This window comes from Pundamilia nyererei, unplaced genomic scaffold (assembly GCF_000239375.1).
Source record: "Pundamilia nyererei isolate P.nyererei 1_Seehausen unplaced genomic scaffold, PunNye1.0 scaffold00045, whole genome shotgun sequence".
NCBI classification, from domain to species: Eukaryota; Metazoa; Chordata; class Actinopteri; order Cichliformes; family Cichlidae; genus Pundamilia; species Pundamilia nyererei.
The window spans coordinates 752,729-770,844 of record NW_005187446.1 but is presented as its reverse complement, the minus strand read 5'-3'; the positions used below and the strand labels follow the sequence as shown (position 1 = coordinate 770,844).

Below are 18,116 nucleotides of genomic sequence, written 5' to 3'. Positions count from 1 at the left end.
AACTGTGTTGTCTCATTGGACGCGGACTGGAATGTCGGTTTGGGTGAGAAGCACCATATACATCTCTGTGGATTGAACAGCCTGCATGCCTTAAAAAGGGCACAAGTAATTACTCTAAAATCTCCTGACAGTGACTGAACATTTTTTGAATCTTTATTTTCTTTTTCCACGTGTTTTTCCACAGTTTACCTCTGTTACCTTTTAAAAATCTCTCCCAGCGGTATTCGTGGTGTTTTTCCTACGCTTATCCTGTTTTTCTTGCCTTTTCCCCAGTCGTTTTCATACACTAACCTCAACTGACACGCAGCGTTACACTAGCCTGCCCGAGCGGATATGTCAGACACACAGGTCAAATAAACAAGGAGAGGGAACCTGAACCTGATTCTGGCTTGACTCGTCTCTGAAGACCGCACTTCCTCAAACTGTGTTTAGTAAGAGAAATCTGCCCTTTGACATTTTGTCAGCCATAACCTGCACTTCTTACACATTTTCTAAAGTTTCTGTTCTGTTCTTTGGGCCTTTTTGTCCAAGATTTTTGCCCGTGCATGTGGACGTAGACAAATATATCCCTTGATTTCTTAACGTGTGTCTTACATTAAGCTTTTGCAGCTGCATTCCCTGAAGGAGTAGTAAATTTCCTTATTTCTGTTGACTTATCAGAGCTCTACCTCTACCACCAGCTTCCAGTGCATACCCACACACCCCATTCTGTCCCCTTTCCAAACAGAAACACTTGCACGCCGTGTGTGTGTGAGAGAGACTTAACACGTGGATTAGGTTAGAGCAGCTGGCCTTTCAGTGTGTAAGGTTTACAGCTAACCTGTCAGAACAGCCTCTGCTCTCTAAGAGAGGATTTTTTTTCTATCTCGTTCTTAATTTTCAGTCTCTTAGATCTATACTTTTGACCTCAATTGACCAACCTCCATCTTCCCCCACATCCTCGTCTCTTCTTGTCAAGCTCCTCTTTCCGCTTCCAGCCACAACGACTCCTCGTATATTAATTCAGCTTTTATGGATTCTTCCGTCTTTGGCCTTTCCCTGCTTGTAAAACAGAGAAGATATATCCTCTATTCTCTTCTCTTTTGTCATACACTTTCTTTTCTTCTACCCTCCTTCTCTCCTCCTGTGTTCTAATTTTGTTAATTTGCAGCCCGGCTCTGCTCTAAGTCGTGCCAAAGCAATTATGGCTCAACAGAAAGAGAATGTGTCATTAATTTTGTGCGTTAATTTAATCTCTTCCTGCCTTTCCGCGGATAATGAATGACAAAGGTCTAAAGGTTTTCCAGATATTTCCATGAGCTATAGGTAGTGAAAAGATTTTGTAACTGATTGCAACTTTTTCTTTCTTTTTTTGCTTCTCTGCACTCACACAATTTTCTCCTTCCTCTAGGTGCACAGTAATAACCGTCACACACAGGGTGTCAGAGTTTTCAGCAAAGTGGAGTGCCTTTTTAAGCCTGGCATCCTCCAGCCATGGTCCTCTCCTGCCCTCACCTTGCCTGTGCCCCTCGAGGATCTAAAAGACCCCTCGTCACGACCCATCTCTCTCCCACTGGGCGGCCGGCCGGCTCAGATCCTCCGCTGCAAATTCTACTTTGCCGACCGTTGGCTGCTCATCAGCGAGATATCTTTCCTCTCTGGTAGGAAACAGAATTGAGTTTGTCCATTTTTTTCATCTGTGAGATGTGTATTTTAGCCACTCTGGCAGGCGGTTATTGCTTCTATAGACGCTAGGCGCTTACGTCACACATATCCTAGCAACTTGCACTATCGTGGAAGTCAAGCTGAGATTTGGCTTTGTCTAGGGAAAGGCTAAATATAGATGGCACCAAAACAAAAAGCCAAAAAATACCGACCTGTGAGAGATTGGATTTTTATCCATGCTACAGCAATCAGCTTTCCTCAGGTGTTCAGTGTAAAATTTAAGTAAAGCTGAGCTGCTGTGGCTTTTAGAGTGAAGCTTTCAGCCTTTTAACTGATCAACATGATCAGCATTTGAGAGTCCTCTTTTGGACATGAACAGAAAAATCATGCTATTCTCTGAGACATTATCAGTACTTTCCTATTCAGAATTTTAAAAACCCAAAGCAGCCCATCTGTGAACATAATTAGCGTTAGTTCTTTTCTACCTGATCTAAAACACTCTTTTTAAAAAAGTGACTATTTTCCCCTCCATCTGTTGTCTTCATTATCTGTGTCTAGGTTCCAACAATCAGGCGCAGCATGAAGGCGAACAGAGAAAGATGAGTTTCATGCCTATCTGAGTCAAAGTCGGATAGAGGACTCCTCTGCTCTCAGCTTCAGATTACTGTGACTAATTAAGCTGTCTTTTCTAGTTAAAAACACTGTCAGGTGTAGTTGGATAAGAATCAGCCGAGTTATCTCACCAAACTCAGGTGGCTCAGATCAGTGGACCCAGCAGTGGCCTGACACGTCTTGCTGCTGGACTCGAGCCAGACTGGTGATAAATGACCAAATGAGGTTTGGTTCAAACGTCTGACACGTAAAGAAAGGTCGCACGAAGTCTGTAACGGACTTTATTCACAAAACTACCGACAAATGCAGCTGTATGCTGTGTTAGTTCGAGCTGGCTCACATCTGGCATCACAAAGCGGTCGGCCTGGTTGATAACCTGTTACTCAACTATCCACCGGGCTAGCATTGCTGGCTTAGAGGTAATTTCAGAGTCAGATGTTCCTTACACCCTCTAATCACGTATGTCTACAGTCTATCTCTCACATTAGGGGGACCATATAAACATTCGGCGCTCATTCATTCTGCATTCAGCAGCTGAGAGTATGCTCAGAGCTCCTCTGCTGTCAACTTTCACAAACCGAACTCCTTCCAGCTCCCCGGTCGACTCCTGCATTAACATTTAGTCATACGTGAGCTACAAGACCGAGATGCTGGCTGTGTTGTGCAAACAAAGCAGAGTATGTTATTTGATTACCTGCCGAGGGTTAGTGAGCTAACACAATCAGTCATGCTAATCGATAAGGAAAGGATCAGTTCCCAGTCAAAAACAAGGTAATTAAATCCAATGAAATGAATTGGCTTTCTCTGGAATAACAACCAGCTGTGACCACAGTCACTGTTTCCTCACAGCTGAGGGCTACCAGAAGGTGTGCTGCGTCACACAAAACCCTCTAAACACATAAAACATGATTTATTTTCATTAAATTGACTTCTCCCCCTCCCCTCTGTCTCTTTTTGGTTATTCAGAGCCGTTTGAGGAGGATGTCACAGACACTGATTTATTTCCTCCAAATATTCCCAAGATTCCTGGCACCAAATCATCTCCTCCTCCTGTTAATGTCACCTCCTCTGCTCCCACATCGAGCCGCGGTGCCTTCAATTCCACTACCGGGCCTACTGGTGAGTCCTGCGCTTCCCCTCTATCCCTCTGCTCATCACCCCAACATTTATCTCCCCTCTCACTCTTTCCACTTACCATTCCTTCTCTGTTGTCTCCTTTTATCACCTGCCGTGCTCTTTCATTTACCCCTCCGTGGTCCATGCTGCGCTCTACCACATCTCTAATTCCCCTGATCTCTCTATCATCTCCTATCTCTTATTTTCCAGTTGCCATGAGTGTAAGCATGTCGGCAGTGCATCTGTGTCATGCGTATGAAGCAGATCCAGAGGCATGCAGCGCCAAAGGAGGCACGTGTTTGACTGGCCTCTGTCGTCATCACGAGCTCTGAAATTTCTTTGCCTGAACCTCTGTGCCCGATCCTTATCTAACACAGTGTGTTGTATTTAAAGGAGAAATCAGGCTTAAAATTAAAGGTCAATTGTTTCATTATGGGTTTTTTTTAATAACTTTAAAGATTGCTGTATCGGAGTAAAAGAAAAAAGGCAGAATTCTGCTTTCCAGGACTTTTTTTCCTCTGCTCATCACTCTCTTCTGAGTCTCCATCACTTTTCTTCTCATGCCTTCCTCCTTTGTCCATCCCTCGCTCCTCCAGAACCCCCCACCACCACCACCACCGCTGTCATGATGGACACCACTGGTAACTGGACGCTTTCAGGTGAGAGGAAAAAAAGAGAAGAGGGGACGATCAGAGGGGTGGGGAAGCTAACTCCATCCACTCTGGCCCTCCTCCAACATCTTAAAACTGTCCCATTGCTCGGTAGAGAGTATGAAGTATAATGGGAGAAGGATTACAGGGGCAGTCTTTGGCACCGGGCTCTCTCCCCTGGGTTTGAAGATATACAGCTGGAGGAGAAAACACTAACCGAGCTATAGTAAAATTTATTTATGTATGAATAACAACTGGGCTTCCTGTGGTCTCACAAACTGCATGTTTTTCGGGAACTGGCTCTAGTCTCCACAGCTAAACAATAACAGGCTTTTTAGAAAGCTGGAAATGGTTTTCTGTGGCGTGTATGCTGCTTTGTCCTCGTTACTGGCTGCGGTTGAAGGGCTTTGTTTGGGTTTATTTATTACCCGCATGGTGTTGAAGTGACAGACAGAAAGGGGCCGTCTTCTGATCTGACATTGTAATGTATCAATTGGTGGTAAATGTGCGCGCATTAGCGTGGGCGCAGGTGTGTGTTTGTTGATGATATGCATTTATGTGCGCACATCCACGGAAATGCATTATGCACCATATTGCATGAGTTTCTCTGTTGCCTGTAAGGGTTTGTTTATGGGCAAAAGTTTACACTAAACTGTACCGAGGAAACTCTTTCATTCATCTTTCAAATTACACGCCACATTTGACCTTCAAAGGAGAAGAAATGGCTGCTTGATTCTGATTAATAGTTGACTTTAAAGCGCTGCATAAAGCCAAACAGTGTTGACATACTGTTCTCACAGCAGCGGGCTCTGAGAAGCTCTCTGGTATGAGCGGGCATACTAAATGCATTCTCACACAGGCAATCCCTATCAGATGCTTTGTAAGCCTGATGAAACCGCGACCTCAGTGAGAGCGTGACTGTGCCGAAAGAGCAAATCCTCGCAGTCTGACCAGAGCATTAACTCAGACCAGCGTGCGGTCTCTCACAAACACCCACACACGAAGACCCCGGTGTTGCATGGTGATCGATAGACATGACGTCAGACCCGCATGCAACTTTTAGGAAATCAAGGAAACATGCTAACATTTCATCCTCTATTTGCCTTCTCCAGGGCCGGCGTTTGCTGCTGTTACTCCAAGGGCGGGGCTTCCCGTGGCTAAAGACGACAGCAGCAATACAGCCATTCTGATTGGCTGCCTGGTGGGCATCATCCTTCTGCTCCTGGCTGTGATAGTTGTCATTCTTTGGAGGCAGTACTGGAAAAAGTTACTGGGAAAGGTGGGTCCAGACTCGGGTCACATGGCATTCCTTTTTAAACTGGCGCTCATGAAACATTTTCTTATTTATCCCAAGTGGTTTATATTCATCCGATCTTGGGTTGTATCCAAAGTCAGTCATTCGTTCACAGTTCCCCTATTCCCTGTTTTGGGAATTTTATGTAGGTTACTGTGTAGTCAGTTAAACTTTCCAACATGACGATGATACAGGACAAAGATACACCGTGGAAGAGATACAGAGGTTAATAATGACTAATGATTAAATGCAGAGTGGTGTATAAACGTGCAGAAAGTGAAAAGGAAACACTCAGTGCATCATGGGAAGCCCCCAGTAACCCAGGTGTGTTGCAGTATAAGTAAGGGAGGGTTTAGGGTCACCACATCCAGCCCATTTTAAAGTATGTGTGCACGAGTATAGTAATACTTCAAATGAGCAGCTCTACAGAAAAGCCAACTCATTATATACTCATAATGAGCAGTGTGGGCTTTTTCTTCTTAAACATAGTCCTGATTTTATTAGCCAAACTTTTGAAACTTTTGTTTTTTCCCACGCTCGTTCCAGCTAAAACATGTTTGTTTACTTTTGCAGAAAGCCTTGAAAACCTCAAAAATTACGATAATTTTCTAGAGAACCGAAAATGGTAAACGGTAATTTTGCTGTTAACAGATTGAAGGGGAACTACTTTCTGCTGAATAAATGGCTCTAAGCGAGAAATGTGATTAGCCTGAGCTGTTCCTTTTACCCAATTTTAAGTGATTGATGGCATCCTGAGATAACAACTGCCAGTCTTTTGGCAGAGACACTCTGCATTTCCATCTGGATGTGTAGTGGGCATCATTTTACATTTATTGCTAATTGTGTAACGATCAGTGCCCGTTTTCACGGTTTGATCACACATCTGCTCCGGAGACTCAGATGGTGCATTTATATTGCCTGAATACTCTGCCCTCCCCAGGCCCAAGGCAGTCTGTCCAGCGATGAGCTGCGGGTTCACCTTTCGGTCCCCTCAGACAACGTGGTCATCAACAACACCCACAGCTACTCGAGTCGCTACCAGCGCATCCACACTTTTCCAGATGACCGAGACCACGACAGAGAGGCAGAAGGGGAGTATCAGGAGCCCAGCGCCCTGCTCCGGCCCCGAGATCACAGAGACAGCACAGGTACCTACTCAGTTATGTAGGATATGGATGGAAATGTTTGATTCATTGAGGGGTTAAAGATTTCTGTTGTAGCTGCTCAATCCAAAGAAATCACTCTTAGTTTTGATTGATGCTAAACATGTGGTGACAAAGATTGATCAGCCACTTGCAGCTGGCTTGGAAACGATGCACTCTTCCACATGTACAGTGTGTAAATTTCTACAATAATGTATGTGGTTTATACGGATTGCTTTGTTGATCATATCAGAAAGCAAACACATTTGGAGACGGGGGGAAAAATGTGGCATGAATGTCAAGAAAACAATAGTTTTACAACACGTTCCACCATGCTAAAGTAAATCAAACTAAACACCCTGCCAGGGAGAGGGCCTCCATGAAGATGCACAGCACAGAGGGGGCACAAAAGAGCTATTGTTCTGGGAAAAGGGAAGAAAAGCAACAAGGGAGGGGGGAAAAGACGAGTAAAGAAATAAAAGGCATTCCTTTGCTTGCATTGTACCGCAGGAGGTCGGCATGCCATCTTTACTTGGCGCCTGTGTGAATTTGAAATAACACGAGTAACAGAAACATTATTTTATCCACTGGTTCTTGTTATGTTTGATTGTTGCCTGAGTTACATTAACTTGCCTGTTTTTGCAATGCACTTTTGTTCTGTGCTCCATGTGCCAGCGCAACCCCACCTCATCCCTTTTATTATGATGGATATGCTAACATTGTCATGCTAATCATTGGTATTTTGTTTTGCTGTGTTTGTACTTTGTGCCACTTTCTGTGCGTTGTACGATCCACTTTGTGGTGCCTGTGTATACCCCACCTCGCCCCGTGCATCCTCTTGTGTGTGTGTGTGTGTGTGTATGTGTGCACTCCCAGCCTTGCTGTTAAACAACCCAGCCCATTACCTGCTCCTACCAGATCACAGAAAAGGCTCGAGAGCATTAGTCGTCCCCAGCTCCACACAGGTTCGGGAAAAGAGCCTCAATGTGCCCCAGGGTAAGAGACCTCAGACTGGGCCAACAGTCAAGAGGGGCCCCTGCTTCATTACCTACCTATCCATCTGTGACTACCTGAGTCGAGACGGCAGATGTGCTGTCGCAGTCGAGACACAAACATTTGTTCCTACATAGAATTAGTGTATTTTGCATGTGTCTGACCTCTCCACTCATTTCTCATTCACTCACCACTCAAATTACTCATTGCTTGTTTGAAGGGATGGTTTGGCTCTTGGGTAATTCTAAAAGTGTTCACTGACTAACAGACTCAGACTTTTTTCTTTTTATAAAGCTTGCAGCGAGCTGAGCCAAGCTGAAAGCATAGCTGTCACACTAGCAGTCATGCTGCTGCTAGATGCACTAAGCAGCATGGCTGTAATGATCAACTGGACAGTCCCCCCCTGTAGTTTGTACCTTTCACTGAGTGACTGAGCAACTCAAAGCTTTTATTTATGAAGAGAAATTAAGTTACTGACCAATTTATTAGGTTTGCACCTTTTTATGCCTTTAGAAGTGCCCTACTGGCACCCAGTGTGGTCTTCTTGCTGTAGCCCATCTGCTTCAAGGTTTAAAATGTTGTGCATTCAGAGATGCTCTTCTCTCTTCATTCTTCATTCAGAGATGCTCCTCGCTTATAACGAGTGGTTATTTGAGTTATTCTTGCCTTCCTATCAGCTTGAAGCAGTCTGGCCAGTCTCCTCTTACCTCTGACTTCAAAAAGGAGTCACTGGATATTTTCTCTGTAAACCCAGAAATGGTTGTGTGTGAAAATCCCAGCAGATCAGCAGCTTCTATAATACTCAGACCAGCCACCAGCATCCGTGTCACATTCAACGTCAGTTAAATCACATTTCTTCCTCATTATGATGCTCGGTTTGAACTTCAGCAGGTCTCTTGACCATCTCTGCATGGCTGAATGCAGTGAGTCACCGGCATGTGATTGATCAAGCGGTGTTGTTTGCTGGTTTGCAAATATTTCTGCTCACTGTTGTTAGTGAGCTTGCATTTTTAACTTCATTTTACAGAAAAAGAAAATACATCAGAGGACAAATGTATACAAGACATAAATCACAAGAAGTATTGTGACAAACTTTATCAGACGAATAATTCTAAGCGTCTTACTTCTGAGTAGGTCACAATTTTTGTTGCTGTGTACTAAGTGGTATTAGAGACAAAATTAGAGAAAATGTGAATTATTATTTTCAAAATTTCAAATGACATTTCTAAATTTAATTACAAATCAATTACTGGTCACAAAAGCAAAGTTTGAATAGAACAATGTGCATTTTTTCTACCTCGCCCACTAGTTTCTGTCTTTCTGTTTTACTACTTGGTGCTTAATTAAATGTCAGCCTACATTGGTCTTCACAATCCACAGCAGAATAAAAATCACAGCATTGTTTTCTTAACTTTACGTCTATCTGTTTTTAATAAATAGAAGCAGCATTATTAAAAACACTGAATTAATAATTAATTACAAGGCTCAGTCCTGGATCGTAATCCTGGCGCCACGTCTGCAGTCGTTCCTGGACTCTTCCACAGTTCCCACCATTGACTTCCACATTTGTGGGTTTGATTGAATCATTAATTATTGGACGGACCGCAATAAAACTAGCCTCGACGGCTAAATGCGGTGATGCCTTCGCTTCACGTCATCTGGTCACAATTTTAATTTGTCTAATAATTTGGTTCATGGCCAAAAATCGGTAAAACTAATCTTGACCAGTCTCGTGTGCACGTTGTGTTTTGCTACCTGTTTAAAATTAACATGTTAGTCCTGCCGCTGTGAGCCTGTTAGCATGCTGCTGTTTGCAATCAATCACAGCTGTACAGAACTGCAACGTGGCTTATTTTAATTTTTACTTAATTGTCATTAATTATTATAAAGTCCAAACTGCTGAATTTAAGCAGTTGTTTAAAACATAATTAATATTCATGGGGCCGTGGGTGCTCAGCTTGAAGCGGACTAAAGTCTCTTATCGTTCCCATTATTATTTTAACAAAAATATAACAACTTAGTATTCAAAGGCCACACTCCCTGCAAGTGTTTGACTTTTATGAACTGTTGAAACCTCATGAGAGGAGTTTGTGTTGAATGTAAAGTTACCCCTTGTTAAATTAAATATTTCAGAGCTGTTTAAATTCTATTAGTAAGCGCAGCAGCACATTTTAATTAGGTTTAAATCTAAGCAGAATAGACCGATGCTGTGCAATACATGAAAGGGTTTTGGGGTTTTTTAAGTAAGAAAGTTTAGCCTTCAGTCAGGAGCGTGTCACTGATTTTGACAGCACCTTCACGCCTTTCACGTCACAGACCTCCGTGATTTATTTCTTATGGGGGTGATTCAGTGTGTCCGCTTAAGCAAAAGTCTCCCCTGCCATCACTGCATTGTGTGAATGAGCATACCAGACACAACCGCAGTGAGAAACGAGCTCACAAATTTGTGATTGCTGATGACTCTTAATAAATTAAGACGATCTAGAGATCCCCGGTGTGCGCTGGAATTTCTGTTGGATGACAGTTTCTGAGTTATTCTTCCTTTAGCTCAGCGTCCAGGCAGATGAATGACTGCACAGCTGTGCGGGCCCATCATTTGCTCATTTACAACGCTGAATTTGTGAGGTCAAAACACCTTTTGTGTGTGATTTCACTCAGTTTGCCTGTTTTACTCTTCTAGTAGATGTGCTGAACGTTATTGAACAAGTCTCAAATGATCCAATCCATCCCTTCACAACAATAATTCCCAAACTGTTTAGAGACAGCTCTGTTTTTAAAATGTATTTGATTACACATTTCTTCTCTCACAGTAGTTTCTCAGTCTCATCCAGCCTCTCTGCATCTTCCTCCTCTCTTCAGCTTGTGGTCTGGACTTTGACATGGAGAAAGGTTTCCCCCCAGCACAGGATGAGCCTCCTCCCTACCCCGGGTCCCCTCCTTACCCTTCTCTCTCTCCGCCCGTGTCTCCCCCGATGCCCCCCAGCGTCCCCCACTATGCCGAGGCAGACATCGTGAGCTTGCAAGGTGTCAGTGGCAACAACACCTACGCTGTTCCGGCCTTGGCCTCTTCAAGCCCCGGGGCTGATGCTGCCCCGCTTCCAGAGCTGCCGCGCCAGTGTCTCATCTTCAAGGAGAAGCTCGGGGAGGGGCAGTTTGGAGAGGTGAGAAATGAGATGAAAAGTAACTCCAGTGGGTAGAAGGGTGAGTGTGCTTTAACAGTGCCTGCCTTTTTCATTTTTTGGGTGAAAGGTACACCTGTGTGAAATCGAGAGCCCTCAGGACCTTCCTACACTGGAGTTCCCCTTCAATGTGAGAAAAGGTCGCCCCCTTCTGGTAGCTGTGAAGATACTGCGCCCAGACGCCTCCAAGAACGCCAGGTCTGTAGCATCATATGTGCCTCAGCCTGGACTCTGGCTTCAGTGTGATTCACAATTGTTCTTTCTGTTATCCCACCCTAACTTGTCTTTCACGCTTCCTCCTGAGGCCCTTGAACCTAATAAGTTTCTTAATTATCAAGGAGTATTTAGTGGTCATTTGAAAACAAATCATTGGATATTCTCAGGTTCTCTGTTTTATTTGAAGTGTTAATCTTTAGTAGAAGTTTGTTGCCATTTTTGTAAAGCAAACCTTGTTTTCATGTACAAATCACTCACAAGCCACTCGCTGGTGACAGCGAGCTGATTACTGCCTCTACAATAAATGCCTGCTTCTCTCTCTGATCTCTGTGGATCAAAAGTTAATTAAGAGAATTCAACTGCTTATTTGATGCCTATCACTGTGCAGACATCTCTCCCTGTCTGTGACCTCTAATGACATGTTTCTGTCTTGGAACTAATTGTAGGTTTTTTTTGGCCATATGTGCACAAACTAGATGAGGTTCCTGGGTGTCTGTAGACTTGTAGGTGTTTGACTCCCTTCACCTGCTGCTTCTTTACTCCGGCTCTCCCCGAGTTTTGCTCTGAGCAGATTAAATCAGCACGTGTGAGCTTATGTTCAGGGAACATCTTCCCACAGATTTATATTTGAGGTTAGTGAGAGCCAGAGCTACACAAACATATTGAGCAGCAAAAACAAATCAATGAAGTGAAAAGTGTGGAAAGCCACAAGGAGCTGCAGGCTGGAGGTGTTGATTATTGACCACAGGGGGTCGGCAACCTCCTCACTTTACCCAGAGTTAACATTAAACATGTTGTTTGATAAATATTTAAGTATGCTTTTTTTTTTTTTACAATAAGCCTGAGAAGGAATTGTTTCTCTTTTTTTTTTATTTTTTATTTTTATCTCTGATGTAACTTCTTCTTCTCACCTCGACAGGAACGACTTCCTGAAAGAGGTGAAGATCCTGTCTCGCTTGAAGGACCCGAACATAATCAGGCTGCTGGGAGTGTGTGTGAGCAGTGATCCGCTCTGCATGGTCACCGAATACATGGAGTGTGGAGACTTGAACCAGTATTTGTCCCAACGAGTGCTTCTGGACAAAACTGGACCTTCACACAATACGCCAACCATCAGGTAGGACATGCGAACAAATGTACACACATACTTAAAAACACACACAGACGCACAGAAAGCAACAGTTTTTATTTTCTTCCATCTGTAATTTCCTCCCTCCAGTTACCCAGCGCTCATTTCCATGGCCAGCCAGATTGCATCAGGAATGAAGTTCCTCTCCTCGCTTAACTTCGTGCACCGAGATCTGGCCACACGTAACTGTCTGGTTGGGGGTGAGAGGGGCGAGAGCGGAGAGGACCAAGGCGGAGAGCGTCACATCAAGATCGCAGACTTCGGCATGAGCAGGAACTTGTACGCTGGAGACTACTACAGGATCCAGGGCAGGGCCGTGCTGCCAATACGCTGGATGGCCTGGGAGTGCATACTCATGGTGAGAGCACAGGAATGTTGTCTTTATATTGGATTAATTAACAAACGTGGAGATGACTGTTCTTTTTATGCAGTTTCTTAGACCACATTTGATTGCAGTGGTTCACAGTTTGACTTGCAGTTATGGGGCTTCAGTTTCCTAATGTTTCCTATATGCATCATACACATGCAGTCGTGTGGCGGCAAGTGAATCATATTAGATTCAGGAATTTTTGAGGCCTTGACATCATCAGTGTACATGGGTTTTTTTCCCCCCTGAATTTATACAATCAAACACATGCAGTGCTACAGTGAGATACATTAAAACTCATATATGGAAACTGATATTTAATTTATTCATCAGAGCGTTCAATATAGATTCAAGAAATTCAAATTTTCTGGCTTTTTGGGTTAAATTAACTTAATGATGATAACAGGCCGGTTTTTCGAGGCAATGAATGATCACAGAAAGGTAGCCGTACAGATGTGCGTGTAGGTCCACCTCCCTTACACGCAGAACAGTGCTTCGCTGTCCACCTTGGGGAAACACCAGTAACAGAGCATAAAGTTTCGCCAAAATAGAAACAGGAAATTACCGGCCAACTGTGAAATGTCTCAAATATCCCGTCAGTAAATTTTAAAGAACAGATCCACAAGCTGAGCATAGATGATACAATGTGATTACTTTTACAGTAATGGAGTTTATGATAACGAAGGTGACTGCGTCGGTGTGTGTTGGTGTCTGATCACAGGGTAAGTTCACCACGGCGAGCGACGTGTGGGCGTTCGGAGTCACTCTGTGGGAGATGCTGAGCGTTTGTCAGGAGCAGCCGTATTCCACCCTCACGGATGAACAAGTCATCGACAATGCTGGCGAGTTCTTCAGAGACCAGGGCAGACAGGTACATCTCAAACGCAAACACACTAAAACGAACTAAAACAGCATCCATCCTTTTTCTTAACTGTTTGTCCCATTCACCATCCCAGCTGGTGAAACCACCTCTTTAACATGTTTTTACTGTTTAGTGATCATATACTGAAATATCACTTTCGAACTGTGAACTTAATCGTGATTTGAGCAGACCTGGGAAAGGAAAAAAAAAAGCACAAACAAACTGCATCAAATGACCGATTTCATGTAAGGTTGCAAACACGGCCACCCTGCAGAGGAAGCTGCACGGGCTGGCTGGACTAAGCCTCAGAGGTAGGAGCTCAGACATCTGGAGGGATCTCAGCGTAGATCTGCTCTGCATGTCAAAAGGAGCTACTTGAGGTGGTTCAGGCATCTGGTTAAGAAGCCTCCTGGGCGCCTCCCTTTAGAGGTTTTTCACGAATGCCCAACTGGGAAGAGACCTTGGGGTAAACCCAGAACCTGCTGGAGAGATTACATATCTTGCCTGACCTGTGGATGCCTTCAGATCTCCCAGGAGGAACTGGAAAGTGAGGCTGGGGAGAAGGTTGCCTGGAATACCCTGCTTAGGATACTGCCATCACAACCTGACTTTGGATAAGTGGATAAGATAATGAAAGGATTGATGGAGGATTTTAAATAAACAAAACATGCGTTTGCTGATGCTACAGCGCTGGCTTTTACAGAACTGAAATTCAGCTTGGATCCTTTTATGATCCAGTGATTTATTAAATAACAGTGGGATGTTTGTTTGTTTATTTTTATTTGTTTCAGAAGTACCGAAAAAAGATTCAGTATCATAGTTGTATGAGAATATTCATCAGATATCCTGTTTGTTCTTCATACAGTTCTTCACTCCCATAAAGACTTGCTTTGATGACCCTCTTCGCTCTCACTAACTTCTGTCACTTTGTTCTGAAACGTGACAGAAACCACTCAGTTCAGAAAAGAGGAACAGGGGTTACCCAAGAGAGGGGATGGGTTAAATAGTGCTCACTTTGTGCTTTTGTTGGATTTTTTTATAATATATAAAGTTTCCCCAGTAACCGTTCTGCCTCGGCCTGCACATTTGGAAAAATATAAAGATATGAGTCTGCTGTGTGCTGATTTTTGTTGTTCTATTATTTTTTTCAATATTTGATTAATCATACAAGACTTTATCAGTTCCGTCTCTTTTCTTGAATTCTTCCACATATTTCCACTTTAGCTTATTTAATTTTTGTGTAAAGTGATTTGAAAGTATAAACTCGTCCGATATCTGGCGCCCCCTAGTGGTCGTTCATTGGGCCAAATCTTTTCCTTGAGTTTAAAAGGGTAAAACTGCATGCACTGGTGAAGTTAAACTACACTTTTATGATTCACATAATTCCTAAACAAGTAAAAAAAAATCCACAGGCTAAAAATATAAATTGCACTCCAGATTAAATCAAAATAAGAGAAAACTCATAACTTTTGCATATGTTTAAAACAGGGGATTTTTGTACCGTGTGGAAACGATATACTATATAACAAAGCAATGCCTCTGATCTCTAATCTCTTCCTGCACCTTTCTCCCTCTCCCTCTCTCCCACAGGTGTATCTGAGCAGGCCGGCCGTGTGTCCTCAGGGTCTCTACGAGCTCATGTTGAGCTGCTGGAACAGAGACTGCAAGGTCCGCCCATCTTTCGCTTACATCCACTCCTTTCTTACGGAGGACGCCATGAACATGGTGTAAAGTAAAGCAGAGGAGCAGAATAAGAAGAAAAGGCTTGTGCGTTCATGCATACTTCCCACAGTGGGAAGACGTGGTGGTGGCTACACATATGGGGCAGACGAAAAGGGAGACCGGGTTGCTCGCTTTTATATTTTGTACTTTTTGGGTGGATGGGGCTGAGAGACCGCTGGTTCGGTTTTAATTCCACATCAGATCCCAAAGACAAAGCTAACTTCCTCTTAACATAGTTTAAGCTACATTTCTCGCGGGTGGTGGTGCTGGTACTGGTGGTGGGTGCGGTCTGCATAGGATCTAATTTCTTCATGGAGGGTTTCTGTGACTGGTGATTATGTGCTGTAGAGTTAAGGAGCTCAGTTACAGGAAACACTCTGTAAACGTAGGAAATCAGGAGCAGTTATGAAGTTTAATGATTGTGTTTTTTTCAGCATCTCCACACAGGATGACAGGTGTGGGTCACATGACCCGCAAAGTTTTAAGAGAATGCCTCATGTCTAGAGAAGAAACACACACAAACACACACACACAGACAGGTATTGTGTCAGTACTTATAGTATGTATAAATTACTGCACACAGACATGGCTGAGCTAGAACCTCAGTGATGGATTTCATTTTTATCTCAGCTCCTTATCCGTACGTAGCGACCCACATCCAGAGTTGTCAGTTTTAGTGGACTAATGTGAAATGATGTGGACCAGACAACAGCAGCCCTATTTCTGCAATGTGATCAAGTCAACACCAACAACGTAGTCAAAAACCCCAAAAATAAATATTTGAACTTCATCTTTGAACCACAGTTTAAATAGAAAAAACAAAACAGGTTGTATGAACTTCTCAAACCTGAGAAAAAGGTGCAGAAGAGGAGACTCTGCTACACCTTTGCTGCTCCCACAAACTGGAACAGCTTTTCCAAGCAGATGTAACACCAGCCAGGCGGTGGACGGGACTTCAGATGCGCCTGCTCGGGTGTTTTGGCTGTGACTCATCAAAAAGGAAAGACTTTTTTTTTTTTTTTAAATTCCAAAAACCAGCTGCACTTTAAACCCTCACGAATCCCCGGCTGTGATGAAACTCATCTCTGTGATGATTCCTTTTGATGTGGATTCTAATGCTTTTTTTTTTTTTCCAAAGTGAGATCGAAGCGAATCACAGAAGCAGGTCAAACATGCTTTTTTTAAAATCCTCTCCAACAGAGCGTCGCCAAACCATTAGATGTAAAATATTTTATTTTTTAAATGGAATGGCATCCTCAGTTACTTCAATTTGAAATGTGTGACAACCTTCTGTTCATTTTTTTTTTTTTTTTTAATGCGCTGACATGTTTAGTCGTCCAGTAATCTGTTTCCATTCATCCAAATGTATCACTGTGTCGTTGTTCAGAAGGATATTATGTGTCTTATCCGATATTAAGCGGGTCATTCCATGGAAAGTAATCAGTGCCTCCCACCTGAGCCCATCAGAACCAGCAGATATTTTTGTACAAAAAATGTGGCATGCATGCTTATCCTGTACATACTTCATACTATGAATATTTTCCAAATAATAGGAACTCAAAGTACATGGGCGAGGGTTCAGATGTTACACTTTTTAATTTAAATTATCGTTTTAGCATTTTCGAGACGTGGAAATGTTAAAAGTGCAGGGAATAGTTACAAAACGCTGTCAAACCTGAAAAAAATTGATTCCAACTGTCAAAATCTGAGGTAAAAAACTTGGATCGAGTAAAAGGAACATGTTGTCCTGCGCCAAAACAAAACTGCCACAAGCTGAGCAGACAATGAAGCAACAGCAAAGAAAAAAGGAAATCTTTCATCTGTTATAACCACATGCTTATATGAGCCTTGAAACATTACCCAGAATGCACTTTTTTTCCCCCTCCTGTGAGCAAATCAGATCCAGGCATCCAGGCTGCTTGTCATTATTTCTGTTTCTCTATAGCATACAGATTATGAGTGTAGTTTTGCTTTGGAGCTACGATTGATCCAGCGCCCCTATAGTCAACTTGACTGAGCAGGCAACTCGTGTACCAAAAACTCGAGTCCTCACCAGTGTCAATTCCAACCTGCGTTTCATTCTACCTTCACTCACTCACACGTTCTTATTTAATAAATACAAAAAGTTAAACTAAATTAAAAATAAAAACATTTATCTTCTACCACTTGTTCAATTGAGGGTCGATATAGGGTAAAAGTAGGGTACACCCTGGACGGATTGCCAGTCTGTTGCAGGGCTAACAGAGAGACAACCATTCGTGCTCAAATTCGCACCTATTGTCAATTCAGGCTTACCCAAACCCACGCTAGTCTTTGAACTGCCGGAGAAAACCAGAGAGGGGAGAGAACACGCAAACTCTGCACAAGGTTCATCTTAAAATTAGTTATAGAAAAAGTTTGCTAAGTAAATACGAGGTATTGGCTCCAGATTGTGACGGTGGGGGTTTATTAATAACAATTTAATATTTACATCACAACTAAAATATGTTTTTCACCCATTTCATCTGTCTCTTTTACTTAAGTGGCTAAAAAAAATTAGAAAAAAGAACAAATAAAATAAGCACCGAGTTTTAACCAACTCTTAAAATATTTATGGTATGAATGTAATATTTTGCATGCCTTTGTTAAATAGAATTATTGTACCAAAAATATATTGATTCAGAGGGGTCAGGTGGAAACTTTTTATATATATATATAGCTATATAGATTTGGCTGACTTTATATTGAATGACCCAGTCTGACTGCGGTAGAGTCAGTGCATCTACCTAACCGACAGAGCAGCACTGTAAATCAGTCCTGATCAACATCATGAAGTAACAAATTCACCGGTGGTGAATGGTTGTGCCATACGAGTCCTTTTTGATACACTGTAGTTTAACTAAACCCATATTTTTTTATATATACTATACGTACTTAGGCTCTCCTTGTTGTCCGATTTTTGTCCCGTTCTGTCTGAAGCTGAAAAATCACAGTATGTACATATTTTAAGGACAGAATTACAATTTCATTTAATATATAAACTCTGTCCCAACTGGGGGTCTTCTGTGTTTGTGTAGAACGCTTGCTACGTTGATGCTATTGTAATTCACTGTGTTGTCTATTTTTGTAGATGTTTTAATAAAGTTAATCTTTTCAAAATCAGTGTGTGCTTGTTATTAATTACATCTGTCAAAAAAAAATCAAAAGTTTC

At 42.6% G+C, this 18,116-nt stretch overlaps 1 protein-coding gene across 5 annotated transcripts in view; it reads left to right on the top strand.

Moving 5' to 3' along the window:
• Positions 1–16,197, top strand: part of ddr1 (discoidin domain receptor tyrosine kinase 1) — a 53,998-nt gene extending 37,801 nt beyond the window's left edge. For 2 of the 5 annotated variants that reach the window (XM_013910539.1, XM_013910538.1), the window contains exons 9-20: positions 1,391–1,640; positions 3,223–3,375; positions 3,969–4,031; positions 5,135–5,301; positions 6,257–6,464; positions 7,335–7,454; positions 10,311–10,612; positions 10,701–10,828; positions 11,766–11,963; positions 12,066–12,333; positions 13,064–13,213; positions 14,795–16,197. In XM_013910539.1, coding sequence (XP_013765993.1) covers positions 1,391–1,640; positions 3,223–3,375; positions 3,969–4,031; positions 5,135–5,301; positions 6,257–6,464; positions 7,335–7,454; positions 10,311–10,612; positions 10,701–10,828; positions 11,766–11,963; positions 12,066–12,333; positions 13,064–13,213; positions 14,795–14,935 — 2,148 coding nt within the window. In that variant the 3' untranslated portion in view covers positions 14,936–16,197. The remainder of the gene's footprint in view (positions 1–1,390; positions 1,641–3,222; positions 3,376–3,968; positions 4,032–5,134; positions 5,302–6,256; positions 6,465–7,334; positions 7,455–10,310; positions 10,613–10,700; positions 10,829–11,765; positions 11,964–12,065; positions 12,334–13,063; positions 13,214–14,794) is intronic. The other 3 variants (XM_005731860.2, XM_013910540.1, XM_005731863.2) reach the window with 3 other exon arrangements.
• The last annotated feature ends 1,919 nt before the right edge of the window (positions 16,198–18,116 follow it).